This window comes from Monodelphis domestica, chromosome 4 (genome assembly GCF_027887165.1).
Source record: "Monodelphis domestica isolate mMonDom1 chromosome 4, mMonDom1.pri, whole genome shotgun sequence".
Taxonomy (NCBI): Eukaryota; Metazoa; Chordata; class Mammalia; order Didelphimorphia; family Didelphidae; genus Monodelphis; species Monodelphis domestica.
Window position 1 is genome coordinate 405537276 of NC_077230.1, and position 16604 is coordinate 405553879.

A 16604-nucleotide genomic window follows, 5' to 3' on the forward strand; every position below is an offset into this window, starting at 1 on the left:
TCTATGGGCCCCAGTTTCCTCATTCTTTTTTTTTTTAACCCTCACCTTCTGTCTTGGAATCAATACTGTGTATTGGTTCCAAGGCAGATGAGTGGTAAGGGCTAGGCAATGGGGGTTAAGTGACTTGTCCAGGGTCACACAGCTGGGAAGTGTCTGCAGTCAGATTTGAACCCATCTCTGAGCTTGGCTCTCAATCCACTGAGCCACCCAGCTGCCCCTAGTTTCCTCATTCTTAAAAAGAAAAAGGAGGAACTTGGACCAAGTGCCCTCTAAGCTCCCTTTCAGCTCCAGATACTATAGTCCTACGATGCTCTTGCATTCTCCAGCTTACAGGCGTTTGGGTTCAAGCTGTTCCCTTCTTCTTGCTTTGCTGATGTCACTGAATGGATGCTTTTACCCATGATCCAAAGTGCTTTTTTCCTTCTTCTAATCTCTGAGGGCTCTTTGCACCCATCCATAACTTATTCTTCATTATACTGTACTCAGCTGCCAATTTTATGGATTTGAACTCCACCCCTCTTAATATCTGTTCTGGTCCATCTATTGACATTGCCATCATTTTAGTTTAAGCCATCATCATCCCTTCTGACTTTGACTGTTAAAAAATAGCCTACAAGGGGGCAACTGGATGGCTCAGTGGATTAAGAGCCAGGCCCACAGATGGGAGGTCCTGGGTTCAAATCTAACCTCAGACACTTCCTAGCTGTGTGACCCTGGGCAAATCACTTGACCTCCATTGCCTAGCCCTTGCAGCTCTTCTGCCTTGGAGCCAATACACAGTATTGACTCCACGACAGAAGGTAAGGGTTTAAAAAAATAGCCTACAACTGATCTCCTTGCTTTCAGACTTTCCCTTCTCTAACTCCCTCTCCAAACACAGCTGCTATGTTGATATTCCTAAAGCAGCCATCTCTCTTGGCACTCCCCTGCTTAAGAAGCTTTGGGGACTCCCTTTTGTGTTTAAGGGGGAAGTGACCATTCCTCTGGCATTTAAACCCTTTGCAGTCCGGCTCCATCCTGGCTTCCCTGCTGGCCCTCTTAACTGAAATTTTCTCTTTGCACAAACTCACCTCCATGTATGGAATGTTCTCTCTCCTTCCCTCTGGATCTGAGACTCCCCAGCATCTTTCAAGGCTTACTTAGCTCAAGGGTCACCTCTTCCATGAGGCCTTTCCTGAGCCATCAACTTGGAGTGCTTCTAACTCTTCAGATAACTTTCTCATTGTTTTGTCTCTATTTTGTATTTTTACTCATCAGTGTTGTTTTCCTCCTAGTAGAATGTAAGCTTCTTGAGGGGAGGAACTGTTTCAAGTGATTATTTTTGCTTGGTATTTCCATTACCTGGGACATGTAAGGCCTTTTAAAAGTTGTTTTTATTTTAAATTTTAAAAATAAATTTTATGTCTCCCTCCTCTTACTCCTCCCAGAAAGCCATTTCTTATTTATTAAAAAAAAAAACCCTTACCTTCTGCCTTAGAACCAATACTATGTTGGTAGTAAGAGTGGTAGTAAGGGCTAGGCAATGGATGTTAAGTGACTTGCCCAGGGTCAAACAGCCAGGAAGTGTGAGTCCAGATTTGAACCCATGACCTCCAATCTCTAGGCCTGGCTCTCAATCCACTGAGTCACCCAGCTGCCCCCAAACCACTTCTTATAACCAATTTTTTCTTTTAGGAAAAAAACTAGCAAAAAAAGGGATAAAAAGTCAAATAATTTAGCAATACATGCATTATCACATCTGAGGACTCTTGCCTCTCTTGCAAAGAGTTGTGGGGCAGAGGAAGGGGTATCTTCTCATTTCTCTTCTTTGGGGTCTAGTTTGTACTTTGTAATTTTACAGTATTTATTTTGATTGTTTGGCAGTTGTTATTTCCATTTACATTGTTACACAGTGTTAATGTATATTGTTTTCTTGGCTCTGCTTATTTTATTTTGCATCAGTTCCTGTAAGTCTCTTTAACACTTCTCTGTATTCCTCATGTTTCTTATGTCACAGGAGTATTCTATTGCATTAATTCTCAAGTTGTTTAGCTATTCTCTGATTAATGGGTGCCTGTTCTATTTTCAGTTCTTAATACCACGAAAGGACTGCTTTAAATATGTAATAGGTATGGGGTTTGGATAGAGGTGGCTCAGTGGATTGTGAGCCTGGCCAAGAGATGGGAGGTCTTGGGTTTAAATATGGCCTCAGACACTGCCTAGCTGTGTGACCCTGGGTTTGTTTGTACTCCATACATTTGTGTATAGATATCTAAGGACACAGCTTTAATTATCAGCTCCTTTCTAAGATCTTGTCTTCTTTACGATGTCTCAAGAACTATTTTTCCTGTATTTTAACTCTAGAACTGTGTTAGGGGCTAGAATTAAAAGATAAAGTTAAGAAACCATGTCTGCTCTCAAGGAGCTTACATTCTAACAGAGACACCAAGAGAGTATAGAATATATATGAAAAATATCCAAAACAAATTATGGATATGGGCATTTTTTCCTTTTCTTTTTAGTTTAAAGTTCTTTTGTGGGATTGCAGAATTCCAGGAAAATTCTGTCTTATTAATAGCTTATATAGGTGTACTCCATCCCTGGTTAGAAGCCCTGTCATTTTTACATTCTGAGTCATTGTCCAGAAATCTGAATCTCCATTTTCAAAGATCACTTTTCTTTTTAAAAAATCTTATCTAATTGCTATGTTCTGTTTTTACATCACCTTCATTTTTTAATATATCCCTCCCTCTCTCACTACCCAGTGAACTTTCCCTGGATAATAAATATTTAAAAAGAAAGAGAAAAAAATCTCTTTTAAAAGGACGGCCAACCAACACGTTAACTGTTAAAACTCCATCTTCTAAATTAGCTACCCATTCCCCAAACTTGACTCTTCTGAATTGCTTGACTTTCCGTGAACAATGATGAAAAGAATACCACTTTTGCTACTAACTTTTCACCTGTTGGATCCCTCTGTTGGACTGTAAGTTCCAAGGAGGGAAGAAACCATGAACATTTTGCCTTATCTAAACTTTGCCTTTCTTTTAGTGCCTAACACAGTGATCTTCTCAAAACAAATGTTTAATAAAGGGCCACTGAATGAAAAGAAGAATTATGTCCCTCCTCCCCCCATTAAATGAGCCTTAGGTTTACGTGTTGGCCTCTTACAAGGCTAACTCCTTTGTGGCTTGGGGTTGGGTTAATTGCCATTAGGATCATAGAGTTGGATTTGGGGGGACTATGTAGCCCAATCCTCTCATTTTACAGATGAGCAAAAAGAGAAAGTGACTTGCCAAAGCTCACACAGCTAATGAGTTAATAGAATTATGATTTGAGCCTAGTTCTCTCTAGTTCCTCAAGTGGAGAACATCCATTCTCTTTCTAGTGCATCAGGCTAATAAGGGAGCAATATCTAGGTAGAATTCATTCCTTCATTCTCTAAAGACTACAGTTCATGGTAATAATTAATAAGGGATACCCAGCAGAAAGGAAAAGGAGAGACTGTTCCCTCAAAGGGACAGAAGTACACAATTCTACCCTTTGCCTGGGAGTTGAGCTTTGGAAAAATTACTGGACACCCGAGACTTGCTTGATCAATTAGCTTATGAAGATTGGAGAAGAGAGTATTTATGGAGAAATAAGATAGCTGACTTTGAGTATCTAAAGGACTGTCACAAGGAAGGAGGATTAGCTTTCCTCTGCTTGGTACCGGAAGGCAGAACTAGGAGCTATGGGTAGAAGTCATAGTGACAATTAATTGATGGAACATCACAAAAGATTTCCTGATACTTGGACTGATCCCAAAGTGGAACAAGTTGCTTCAGAAGGCTCATCAATGTAGATCTTCCAAGGGGAAGTTGGATGGTCCCTTTTGGAGAGGGGATGCCTTTTCAAGGTATGAGTTGGACTAATGAGGTAGCCCCTGAAATTCGGTTCTGAGGTTCTGTGACTTTCTGACCTTTGTTCAAACTCAAGTCTGGGTGATTCCAGTGGCCAGTGGCTCAGAGACATGATTCCAGGTAGACACCAGTTTTTTCTGTTTTATTTTTCCTTTGGGGTTGACTCGGAGGTGAGGGATAGGGGAAAATAAGAAGTAGTTTTCCATATATGCTTTGGGGGATGAGTTGGTTGTCTGAATTCTGGTCTACTCAATCCAGAAAGTCTTCCTAAGGACTGAGAAGGTTTGAAATGTTTGAGAAGGAAGATGACCAGGTGCCTAAGGGCATGAAGTAAGTCAGGGACTGAAGGAGGAGAGTCAGATAATTTATTATTATGTATGAGGTTGGGGAGGTGTGGGGTTCCTGTTGGCTGGGTCTGGAGAAGGGGCTGGTGATGAGATTGGGAAGCAGCATGAAGTGAGGAGACAGATGTGAAAGGGAGAGAATAAAACCAGGTATTTATGTAAAACACTTTGTAAAGGTTAGTGCAGAGAATGCTAAACTTTGAGTCAGGAAGACTTGGATTCAGATCCAGACTAAGACACTGGCTGTGTGACCCTAAGTATCATCTCACCTCAGCCTCAGTTTCCTTATCTGCATAATAGAAATATAATCAGAGCAACTGCTTCCTGGAGTTATGGCTCAACCGAGTAGCATATAGAAAATGTCTTGTAAACCTGAAAAGAATAGGGATAAGGACTGGAATAAGTTCCTCCCAGATGAAGAACCTCCCTCTTTCATTGCATATTGGCACCTTCTCTATAATTTGTAGTCTTAAAAAAATCACCTGGAGCACTCAGAAGTTGTGTCTTTCTCAGGGTGGCTCAGCCAACGTGTATCAGTTGTTATTCAGACATTTTTTAGTCATGTCTGATTCTTTCTGACCCCATTTGGGGTTTATTCTCCAGTTCACTTTATAGATGAAAAAAGTGAGACATACAAGGTTGAGACATACAAGGTTAAGTGACTTTCCCAGAATCACACAGCTAGTAAGTATCTGAGTCTGGATTTGAACCCAGGACTTCCCAATTCCAGACTCAGGGCTCTATCAGCTGTGCCATCTAGTTGCCAACACGTATCAGAGGTGGGTCTTAAACTCTGGCTATTATGTAAATGTCACTTCTCATCCTCCTTTTCTTCCTCTTTCTCTTCTTCCTCCCCATTAGTGGAAAATTCCAGGAGGTAAGAACTCTTGCCTTATCTAACCTTTTATCTCCCCTAGCACCAACCATAGTGCTTGGCACATGGGAGGCTGTTTGCAGAATTGAATTGAACAAGCTTCTGAGTCACTCCTCTGAGACAGACTTTGTACTGGGCAGGCTGTCCTTGGGTTCGGGGCATACTGCCTATTTCCTACCTGAGAAAGTACAAGCAGTGTTGATCTCCTTACTACCTGTGCCCCTCCTCCTCCCCTTCTGCCCTTTCCCCAGGATGCTTTGTTCCTGTTCTAGTCCTAATTGGGGAAGATTAGTGGTACTATGCCAGTAATCAGGCAAGGCCAGTAACTAGACAAGGCTTTTTTTCAATTGATGGTCCCAGAGAGGGAGATACTGGGTGGCTGGGCTGATCAGCCAGTGGGAACGCGTTGGTATTACATCAGCCTTAGAGCACATTATATAACAGAAAGTGTGGGAAAAGGCTTCCGGCCCTGGCACCAGGAAATCAATTTTATAGAAGCAATGAGAAAGCGGAAGAAGGGGAGGGAGATAGTGGAGGGGGAAAGAGGAAGAAGGGGGCGAGGTGGAAGAGAGGAAGAAGGGATAGATGGAAGGGGAGAAGATAGGAGGAGGGGAGGAATGAGAAATATAAGAGAGGAAGAAGGTAAAAGGTAGAGCTGGAATAGAGGAAGATGGGAAGAGTAGGAGGAGGGAGGAGAAAAGAACAGGGGGAAGGGGAGAGGAGGAGGTAGGTAAGGAGAGGGAAGAGGGAGAAAGGAAAGAGGGAAAGAAGGGACAGATAGAGAGGAAGATAGGAAGGGTGGATGATGAGATAAAGAGAAGAGGGAGTAGAGTGAGATGGAAAAGGGAGAAAGTAAAAATGGAAAGGGAGGAAGCTAAGAAAAGGGAGAAATAGAGGAAAAGAAGAAGATAAGAGGGATAGACAGAGGAGAAGAAAGGTAAGGAGGGAAAGAAGATGGAAAGGTGAAGAAAGGAAGCAGGAGGAAGAACTAGAGGCAGAGATAGAGAAAAGGAAGGAGGGAGAAGGGAAAAAGGAATGGGAAAGGGGAGAAGGGAGAGGAGAGGAGAAGCAGAGGAGCTGAGTGTATAGGTGTTGACAGCTGGGCTCATGTGGATGGGGTAGAGTAGTGATATAATCAGGAACAGGGAGATAGAGTCAGGCCAATTGGAATGTCATCCCTGAGGGATTTTCCTGGATTCTTGCCCCAAACTATCTTACTATTTCTGGAAAAAATACATCTAGTGAATGGCCCATGTATTGACGATCTGCTGGCAGTAAGTCTGTGCTTCCAAGTCCCACCTCCTGATGGATATTGATCAATTTCTAGTAAACATCCCCATATCAGAGCTCTGATCCCCCTTCCACAGCCTCTCTTCCAAGGGACTTTGGGCATCTTAAAGACAACATGTTTATCAGGAAACCCTAAAAATCCTTGTCCATACTTAAATTTTTTTCCTGTAGGAATGCCCTGATTTTAATCATTTTTTAAAGATACCCATGCTTTAATTTTTCATATCTTTTGTTTTTGCTTCCTAGTCATTTATGAATAATATATGCCTCCCCCAACATACCCAGTAAGCTATCCTTTGTAACACAGACTCAAAAAGAAAAGAGACAGAAAGAGCAGTTCATCCCAGCAAGCCAAACTCATGGTCTCCCAGCTCTACAAAGATGGTAGGGAGGCACATTTTCTCTTCTCTTGAATGGCTTGCCCCCACTTTTAAAGCCTGGGGCTTGACTGTTAGTCCTCTTCCCCTCTATTCTTCTCTCTTTATCTCTGACACATGCTAATCCAGGATAATGAACATTTTCTCAGCATGGCCCTACTGTGTGTTCTTAGAATCAAAGAACATCAGAGTTGGGAGGGACCTGAGAGGGATCAACACCTAGACCAGCCAAGGTCCAGAGAAGGAAAGTTACTGCCCAGAGGTCACACAGTAAATAAGTGGCAGAACCAGGATTAGTTCCCAAGTTTCACAGATCCAATTTTTCCCTCCTACTGGCCTCTTCAGGCCAAGTTCTCTGATCTTGTCAACTCTAGTTTTAGATCTGGGCTATATCCAACTCTAATCTGTATCTGTCTAGAGATTGGCTGGCCAGAGACAAGGAAGGGATTTTTGACTCCTCAGTGGATGCGTGTGGGGAGGGGGAGGAATGTTCCCTTCTTTCTTTCTCATCATGTAGATGTGTCTTGAAAATTCATGTGGATTTCATAGGCCATTCTAGAGGGAAAAGAATTTCCTACTGTATTAAAAGCCACATCACGCAATCTAGTCTTGGTTTCCATATTATCTTGCTTTGGCCCTTAGTTATTTTGGTTTGTGTTTTTAATTTTTTTAAGTGAGATAAAATAAAATTTAAATTTATTGACATACAATAAACATTATACTATTTTTTTACATTTTGAAGTTTTAGGCTTATGCTATATGTCATCCTATTCCTGTGATCACTTATTTTATTTGATTTGGCTCTGAATTCACTTTAATTTTTTAACCAGAGAGAACATTTTCTTGAGATATACTGCATTTTGTTCTTACATTACAGGTACTTACAGATTACCTCTAGTCTGTAGGAGGTTTCTTGCAACAAAGTCAAACAAATTAAAGTGAAGAATATAATAACCTCATTTGAAAAATGCCTGCTGTATTTTATATATGTAGCACCCCCACCTCTTTAAAAAAAAAACAAACAAAAATCTATTTTCTCTCCTTCCCATCCCTTGACCCATTCACATTCCTTGTAACTAATGTGCATGACCAAACAAAACAAATTCCTTCAGGAGCTGTATCCAAACATATTATGTATCATTGTATACTCTAAATCCATCATCTCATAACTGGTTCTCTGGAATCATAAACGGTCATCAGATCTATCATAATTCTTACAGCTTTCAAAAGCATTAAAAAAAAAACCCTTACCTTCCATCTTGGAATAAGTACTGCCTATTGGTTCCAAAACAGAAGAGTGGTAAGAGCTAGCCAATGGGAGTTAAGTGACTTGCCCAGGGTCACACAAAAGTTGTTGTTTTTTTTTACAGTGTTGTTATTATATAAAACTGCTCATTTTATTCTCTTTGTTTTTTTAAATCTTTATCTTCCATCTTAGAATCAGTACTGTGTATTGATTCCAAGGCAGAAAAATGGTAAGGGACAGGCAATGGGGGTTAAGTGACTTGCCCAGGGTCACACAGCTAAGGAAGTATCTTTGGTCAGATTTGAACCAAGGACCTCCTGTCTCTCAGCCTGGTTCTAAATCCACTGAGCAACCCAGCTGCCTCCTGCTCATTTCATTCTTTAAAAATCTTGGCTATTTTCTTGAAGTCACATTTATATATTACAACTTAACTTAAGTAATTCATCAATTGATGAATGTTCCTGTAATTTCAAGTAGTTCCAGAGTTCCAGGACCTCTTCCTCTTTCTTTAATCTCTTCAAATGTGGCTGGGTTGCAGGGCATACACTTTTTGTGTATCATTCTAAATGACTTTCTAGAATAATTATAATAAATTTGCAAGTCAACCAAGAGTCCATTGATGTGCCTGCTTTCCCACAGTTACTCCAGCATTCATCATTTTCCTTTTTTGTCATCTTTGACATTCTGATGGTGGGTATGAGGTAGAATCTTAGAATGACTTTAATTTGCATTTCTCTAATTAATATTAGATGAGAGTGATTCGCTTCTAGTTATTTTGTGTATATAAATCTTGTCTCCCTAACTAAATTGGAGTAAGATGAGTTCTGAATTTAAATCTGAGCTCACAGATGTGACTTTGGAGGAATGACTTAACCTCTCTAATGCTTGGTCTATTGGTCTGTATGTAGCACTCCTAACCTACTCCCAGGTTCAGCATGACTGGGGAGATAACAATTCAGTCCATAGTGAGCCCCCAATCTTGTGTATTACCCTATTGCTAAGCATATCAGAGACACCAATCCATTAGCAAATCACTTAATTAAAACATGAAACATCACTTTTAAGGAAGGTAATCAAATAGTAAAACATTCTCGCCCCTCATCCACAAGTTCAAATCTCTTATACCTTGAGGAAAGTCAAAATCGAATTCCCCTTCAAATCTCTTAACTTCTAGAATGTCAGAAGGACACAATCACTTTGCAACTCACGGTCTTAAGTAGTGGAAGCTTGTAATGTAGTTCATTGTGCTTTTTGGAGTCTTTCCCAGTAATCCCTCCAGGGAGACTGTAGCCATCATCACAGTCCAGACAGGATGTGGGTATTCAGGATGCCATTACCATCGCCCCATGTAGTCATCTTCTTTTTCTCTCTCTGTCTGGACCACAGCTCCATGCCTTATTGCTTCCATCCTACTCACCTTCTTGGTTCTCCCAGCCCTGCTTTTCTTACTTTGATTATTCTCTAGGTTAAGTTCTGTCACACCGCTTAGTTCAGGTTCTCGCCATTTCTTCTCTTTGTGTGATTGCCATAATCTTTTCCCCTTCCAAGTATGCCTCACCTCATACATCCGGAACATCCAACACAATGCACTCCCCACCCGTTGGAAGTTCCATGTTCTGGAGCTTTCTCACAACTCTGGGTAGCTAGAGGCATCCTGGAGAGCTACCATTAAGGACATTAAGGGCAAAGGCATGCTGCCCATATATCCTGTCCCACTGCTTTGGTAAAAAAAAAATAAAATAAAAAATTACACTCTCTGAAAACCATAATGGGTGTTTTGATATTTCTATAAGAAAATATGAGCATTTAATAATTGGCATATAGCACATAGTCACATGCAATTATCTCAAATATATAATATGTATTCAGGCACATAGTAAATAGCAAGATAACATATGGAAGACCAAACATGTAGATCACATACAGGAGAAAGAATACATTTGGAATAAAATCACAACTTTACCTTTTACTGCCTATGTGACCTTGGACAAGTCAGTTGGCCATTTCTGGGTTGGACAAGATCATTCCTGGGTCCCCTTAAAAGTTCATCTAGATATACAACTAGAAGAGATTTTAGAGATCAAGAATATGGATTTAAAGTTGGATGGGACCTCAGAAGCCAACTAGTTAATCATCCAATCACTCAACAAGCTATGTGCCCAGATATTCTCCAAAGCATCGGAGGGAATATTGCCATCAGATTTTCCATGAGGGAGTTGGGGAGATGGATAGATCTCTTTCTCCATACCCCATGGCTTCTCCTTATTCTTAAGGAACTTTACATTCTAATGGAAGAGAAACTGTGTATATATATATATATATATATATATCTGTCTATTTTTGTCTATGTATCTTTATATAGCTTTAGCTGTCCAAAGTTGTGAGATGATAGATATGGGACTCTCTCAGGGAACCTAGCAATGGTCAATGGGCTGTGATGTTAGAAGATATGGATGGTCTGCATATGTTTTATAAACAGGTAGATCTAGATAACTAGAACGATAAAGAGTATAGATCTATAGGATTATGATGTAAATGAACATATGTGTTATGTATTGGGCCAAAAGATCTTTGAGGCAATATGGTGGCTTTAGAGTCCAAGGACCTCAGGTTGGATTCTAGGTCTGGCACTTGCTACCTATATAACTTGGGGTGAGTCCCTTGATTCTTCCTTGCTTCCTTCCTTGCTTCCTTCCTTGCTTCCTTCCTTGCTTCCTTGCTTCCTTGCCTTCTTCCTTCCTTGCTTCCTTGCTTCCTTGCTTCCTTGCTTCCTTACTTCCTTGCTTCCTTGCTTCCTTGCTTCCTTGCTTCCTTGCTTCCTTGCTTCCTTGCTTCCTTGCTTCCTTGCTTCCTTGCTTCCTTGCTTCCTTGCTTCCTTCCTTCCTTCCTTCCTTCCTTCCTTCCTTCCTTTCATTAAAAACTGGCTTCTGGCTCCCCTTTCTCTTCTCTAAGGGGCACCTTCAGCTTTGAATCAGTGCCTATTGGAGAATTCTCTGAGGACTCAGAAGAGTAAAGTTAAGGTTGAATTCCTTTCCCAGTTGATAGTAATCCTCCCTGATGCAGGAACTTTCCCTGAATGCTAGTCAGCTCCACATAATGAACCCGGGTCTTTTGGACCCGTTATGTGAGATATATACAAAGCAAGACATAAGGTAACATGGGGAATGGAGGCCTTAGTACTTGGGGGGTGGAGTTACTAGAAAAGGCCTTCTGCAAAGGGTAGTGTCTAATCTGGGTCTTCCCCTCCAACATTTGTTATTTCCCTTTTCTGCCATATTGGCCAATCTGCTAGGTGTGAGGTGGTATCTCAGAGTTGTTTTGATTTGCACTTCTCTAATCAGGAGGGATTTAGAACACTTTTTCATGTGATTATTGATAGTTTTGATTTCTTCATCTGAAAACTGCCTATTCATGTCCCTCAAACCTTTTTCAACTGGGGAATGATGATCTGGGTCTTGAAGGAAATCAAGGATTCTTCTTCTTTTTAAAAAACCCTTTTCTTTAGACTCTAAACAATCATCCTAGTTTAAATATCAATAATATGGAAATAGGTCTTGATCAATGACACATGTAAAACCCAGTGGAGTTGCTCATTGCCTATAGGAGGGGGTTGGGGGAAGGGGAGGGAAAGAACATGAATCTTGTAACCATGGGAAAATATTCTAAATTAATTAATTAAATAAAAATTTCCAAATTCAAAACAAACAAATCATTTTATTCCATTTTAGAATCAATAGGCGGAAAAGTAGAAAGGGCTAGACAATGGGAGTTAAATGACTTGCCCCAGAATCACCCAGCTAGGTAGTGTCAGAGGACAGATTTGAACCTAAGACTTCTCATCTCCAAGTTTGGCTCTCTATCCATTGAGCCACCTAGCTTTCCCCAACAATGAGGGATCTAAAAGTAGTCAGGGAGGAGTCGAGGGTAATCTAGGATAGCCATAGCAAAGCCTGAGTGATAGAGAGCAGGTCTTGGACACAGAAAGACCTGAATTCAAATCTTGCTTCAGTCCCTGACTAGTTGTGTGTGACCCTGGATAAGCTACTCGGACCATCATCAGTCTCAGTTTCCACATCTATAAAACGGAGTCAATAATAGCACCTATATCGTGTGAGGCACAAATGAAATAAGAACTGTAAAACAGTTAGCAACCCTTAAAGCACCACTTAAATGTTAGCTAGTATTATATTGCATGTAAATGGGGACAGATATGTGACTGCATACACAACATACATAATTTATTTGCCATTTAGATTGTCATGCTTCTAATTGCTTGTTGATTGATAGATTTGACTGATATTTATGAAACATCCACTGTGTTGGTGCTTCCTTGGTAGCCCTCCTTTGAGGAAAATGGTTAGTAAGCCTTGAAACCTGATAGAAAGGTGAGTTAGTTCTGTTGTGGCCTTGACTGTGTCTCTTGTAAAGCCCAGCAGAGGACTCAATTCATACCCTGCCTATGCTCAAGAAATAGTTATTAATTGACAGTGTGAACTACCTTCTGACCACTGTTGTAAATATCTAGGTCTGGGTTTGGGGGGGTTGCATGGAGAAGGAGGGGGGGTCATTGAGATCACAGGCTGCTGTCAGAATCTGGAGAAGTCAGTGGAATTTGAACTAGAGCATCTGGGTTCAAATCCCACTTTTTTCACTTATCACACTTCTGTGACCTTAGGCAAGTCACTTCTACCTGTGTGGGTCTCAGTTTTCTCATTTGTAAAATGATCTGGAGAAGGAAATGGTAAACCATTACAGTATCTCTGCCAAGAAAACTCCAAATAGGGTCATGAAGAGTCAGATACAACTGGTTTGCCTCAGTTTCCCCATTTGAAAAATGAGTTGGAGAAGGAAATAGTAAACCATTCTAGTATCTCTGCCAAGAAAACCCCAAATAGGGTCATGAAGAGTCAGACACAACTGTTTTGCCTCAGTTTCCCCATTTTAAAAAGGAGCTGGAGAAGGAAATGGTAAACCATTCTAGTATCTCTGCCAAGAAAACCCCAAATAGGGTCAAGGGGCTGTCCGACATAGCTGAACAACATCACATCCTGTAAGGATCCCATCAGCCTTGGTTCTCTGCCTCACCATTCTCAGTCCCTCTGATAGGAAGATGGTGCCATTACCTCTAAAGCTCCATTTAAGGAGATAGCTCAGCTCAGAAAGTCTTCTCATTTCTCACCTGGCTGTCTTTCTTTGTGACTTCTCTAATTTTCCCACCATGCCTCTGTAGTTGTTAGCAGCTTCCTTCTTGCTAACCTCAACTCTTTTTAAAAATATGTTATCTTCCCTCCTTAGATTGTAAGCTCCTTGAAAGCAGGGTCATCTTCCTTTTTTTTTTGGCATTTTTTCATAGCACTTAGCAGAGTGCCTGGCACATAGTAGGTGCTTAATAAATGTTTATTGACTGACATATCAGAAACCCTTTTATGCTCAGGATCCATATATGGAGGGCACATCTGTTATTATTGTTGTTGTTCAGTCTTTGTGATCTCATTTGGGGTTTTCTTCCCAAAGAATGATTTGCCATTTCCTTTTCCAGCTCATTTTATAGAGGAGGAAACAAGGCAATCAGGTCAAGTGACTTGCCTAGGGTCACACAGCTAGTAACTGTCTGAGGCTGAATTTGGACCTCAAGTCCTCCTGATTCCAGGCCTGGCACTGTCTAGCTTCATGAAGGGCAGATACATTGTAAGGGAAAATGAGGCATAATGTGTGTGGGCTCAGGGTAACCAACACCTCTGATGCTACAGAATTGCTGCTATCCTCTAGTGACATAATTCAACTGTTCTTTCTTGTTAGTTCCTCAGGATTTCATTCCCATTTTGTATCAGGTATTATGTCACCTACACTGGTCTCTTGGTTGCTCAGTTTCTCTCTTTTGTCTTCTTCTGGACCTCAGCTTTCAGAACCATTTACTGGGCTCTCTACTTCCATCTACTAAGGTCTAGTGGAAAAAGAGTAACCACAGGCCAACATTAATTTATTCCCTTAATCATTCCTTGTCCCCTGGTGGTTCCAGACAACTCTCTGACTTAGGGTTATGACTTTATAACTTTTTTTTTTAATATAAAACCCTTACCTTCCGTCTTGGAGTCAATACTGTGTATTGGCTCCAAGGCAGAAGAGAGTGGTAAGGGCTAGGCAATGGGGGTCAAGTGACTTGCCCAGGGTCACACAGCTAGGAAGTGGCTGAGGCCAGATTTGAACCTAGGACCCCCATCTCTAGGCCTGGTTCTCAATCCACTGAGCTACCCAGATGCCCCCAACTTTATAACTTTTGTTTAACATCTGAACATGAAGGGACTTGCCACCTCCCTCCATCTCTCCCCAAATCACCCATGAGCTTTGTGGAGAAGATGGGGGCAATAAATCCCACCCTACTTCCCAACTGCTCTTTGGCTGTTGGCATATATGGGCAAGAAGGTTGGGAAGGTGAACGCATAGGCTTCCTTTATCAGGCATATCTGCCTCTTCTGTTTAGGGGTGTGTGCTCAGCCTAGAAAGGACATTCTCTCTAATGAGACATGGCGGAGAACTCAGTAGAATGGGCTCCTTGAGCTCTGGGACTTATTCTGATTCTTGTCTCTGTATTCTTTCCACCTGTGTTCCAGGGTACCTAGAAGGGGCTTAAGATGTGTTTATTGAATGGGAATTCGAGATGGGGAAAGAGTCTAGATCAGGGTAGGATTGGGAGAGAAGTGGACTGACTATGGTGGAGGGGGGGTGGTATTGGAAGAAAAGATACGAAGGGTAACATGGGAAGATAGGAGAGGAATGTGAGTTAACTTTTGGATACAATGGCTAACTAATATCCCATCCACTCTCCTCCCTAGGACTGTCTCCTTACTCCTCGAAGGGCCTGAGTAACACCCCTGTCTTTTGGTTGCCTCCAGAAGAAGAGGATGGGGGTCTTGAAGGTCTGGAAGAATTCTATCCTGAGGAACCAGTCTGTGTTCCCAAGAAGAAAAAATCCAAGAAACTCAAGGAGAACAAGACATCCAAAGTAAAAAGGAGAAAGAAAGAGGTACAAATGTGGCCCCTTGATGCTGAGCAGATGGAGTTGAGGAGGGCTTGGAATTGGGGAGCAGGGACATGAGCATTGGCAGACCCAGGGCAGGCTCTGGCCACTGGGATGGATCTTGTCTCTTTGTCTATATTGATACTAAATATTTAATCATATTTGTGGAAAGGCAGGGTAATTAGTATTGAGTGTGCAACAGATTGGGAGACTGGAGAAATGGGTTCTAGACCTAACTAGCTGTGTGACTTTGGGAGAGTTAGTTTCCCTCTTTTGGTCCCATTTTCCTCATCTGTTAAGTAGGGATATACCCCACCTTGGGCTAGAAAAGGGACCTCAGAGTTCATCTAGTCTAACTCCCTCATTTTACAGATGAGGAAACTGAGTTCTAATGAAGCTGAGTCCTTAGTCCAAGATCACTCAGTTGATAAATGTAATAGGCAGGATTTGAAACCAGGTTTTCTGATTCCAAAGCTAGGGCTCTGTCCACTGTGCCAGACTGAGTCATCGGATGTGAAACAGCGGATTTAGAAAAGGATCTAAAGGGCTATTATATATAGCCTCTTAGTCCAGGGAGGAGGGAGTTAGACACTGTCCTCCGTCTTGGTCAGACAGTATCTTTAATATGTTCAGAGATGCATGCCAAATATTGTTTTAAAGTCGTGTCTGACTCTTCATGACCCCGGTAGATGGTTTGCCACTTTCTTTTCCATTTCATTTTATAGATGAGGAACTGAGGCATATAGGGTTAAGTGACTTGGTCAGAGTCACACAGCTAGCAAATGTCTGAAGCCAGATTTGGACAGTGGAAGATAAGTCTTCCAGACTTCAGGCTTATTGTGCTTCCTAGCCAACAAATATGAGGAGGAATCAATCTGGAGATGGTTCAAAGGAGGACCACGAGGATATGGGAGGGCTTTGACCATGGAGAAAGGGAGAGGAAAAACTTGTTCTTCCTTTAAGTCTCCACCCAAACCTCTTATTTTTCTTGAAGCCTTCTCCAGCCCCTCTTATTCTGAGTGTCTTCCTCTGTTCTTTATTTTCTATGATCTATATAGCGCTTCCTTTGAATATGTTTGTTCGAATGCTGATTCCCCCATTAGGTTGTGAGTTCCTTGAGGGATGAGACTATCTTTTGTTGCTCTTTCTCTCTCTCTCTCTCTCTCTCTCTCTCTCTCTCTCTCTTTTTTAAACCCTTACCTTCAGTCTTTGAATCAATACTGTTTATTGATTCCAAGGCAGAAGAGTGGTAAGGGCTAGGCAATGGGGGTGGGTGGGCCAAGCCAAGGTCACACAGCTAGGAAGTGTCTGAGGTCAGATTTGAATCTAGGACCTCAACTCTAAACTTGGCTTTCAATCTACTGAGTCACCTAACTAGCCCCCTTTTGCCTCTTTTTGGCACTTAGTACAGTGCCTGGCGCATAGTAGGTGGTTAATAAATGTTTATTGGCTGTTCTGCTTGACTGACCCCTAAGGGCAGAATTAGGATTGCAAGGCAGAATTTGCTCAGGAATGGATTTCAGCTTGATAGAAGGAAGAAGTTCCCAATTATCAGAGTATGGTTAGGTGGGTTT

General features: G+C 41.5%; 2 protein-coding genes across 2 annotated transcripts in view; one reads left to right on the plus strand and one right to left on the minus strand.

Annotated features, from left to right (window-relative positions):
• The window catches only part of RNF207 (ring finger protein 207), an 81241-nt gene extending 71663 nt beyond the window's left edge, over nt 1-9578 (minus strand). Inside the window, exon 1 of the mRNA XM_056795938.1 lies at nt 9221-9578. The gene's annotated coding sequence lies outside the window, so the exon portion shown is untranslated. The remainder of the gene's footprint in view (nt 1-9220) is intronic.
• The window catches only part of LOC130453917 (chromodomain-helicase-DNA-binding protein 5-like), a 37830-nt gene extending 21616 nt beyond the window's left edge, over nt 1-16214 (plus strand). Inside the window, exon 2 of the mRNA XM_056795950.1 lies at nt 14846-16214. Within this exon, the coding sequence (XP_056651928.1) occupies nt 14846-15108 (263 nt within the window). The 3' untranslated portion in view covers nt 15109-16214. The remainder of the gene's footprint in view (nt 1-14845) is intronic.
• The last annotated feature ends 390 nt before the right edge of the window (nt 16215-16604 follow it).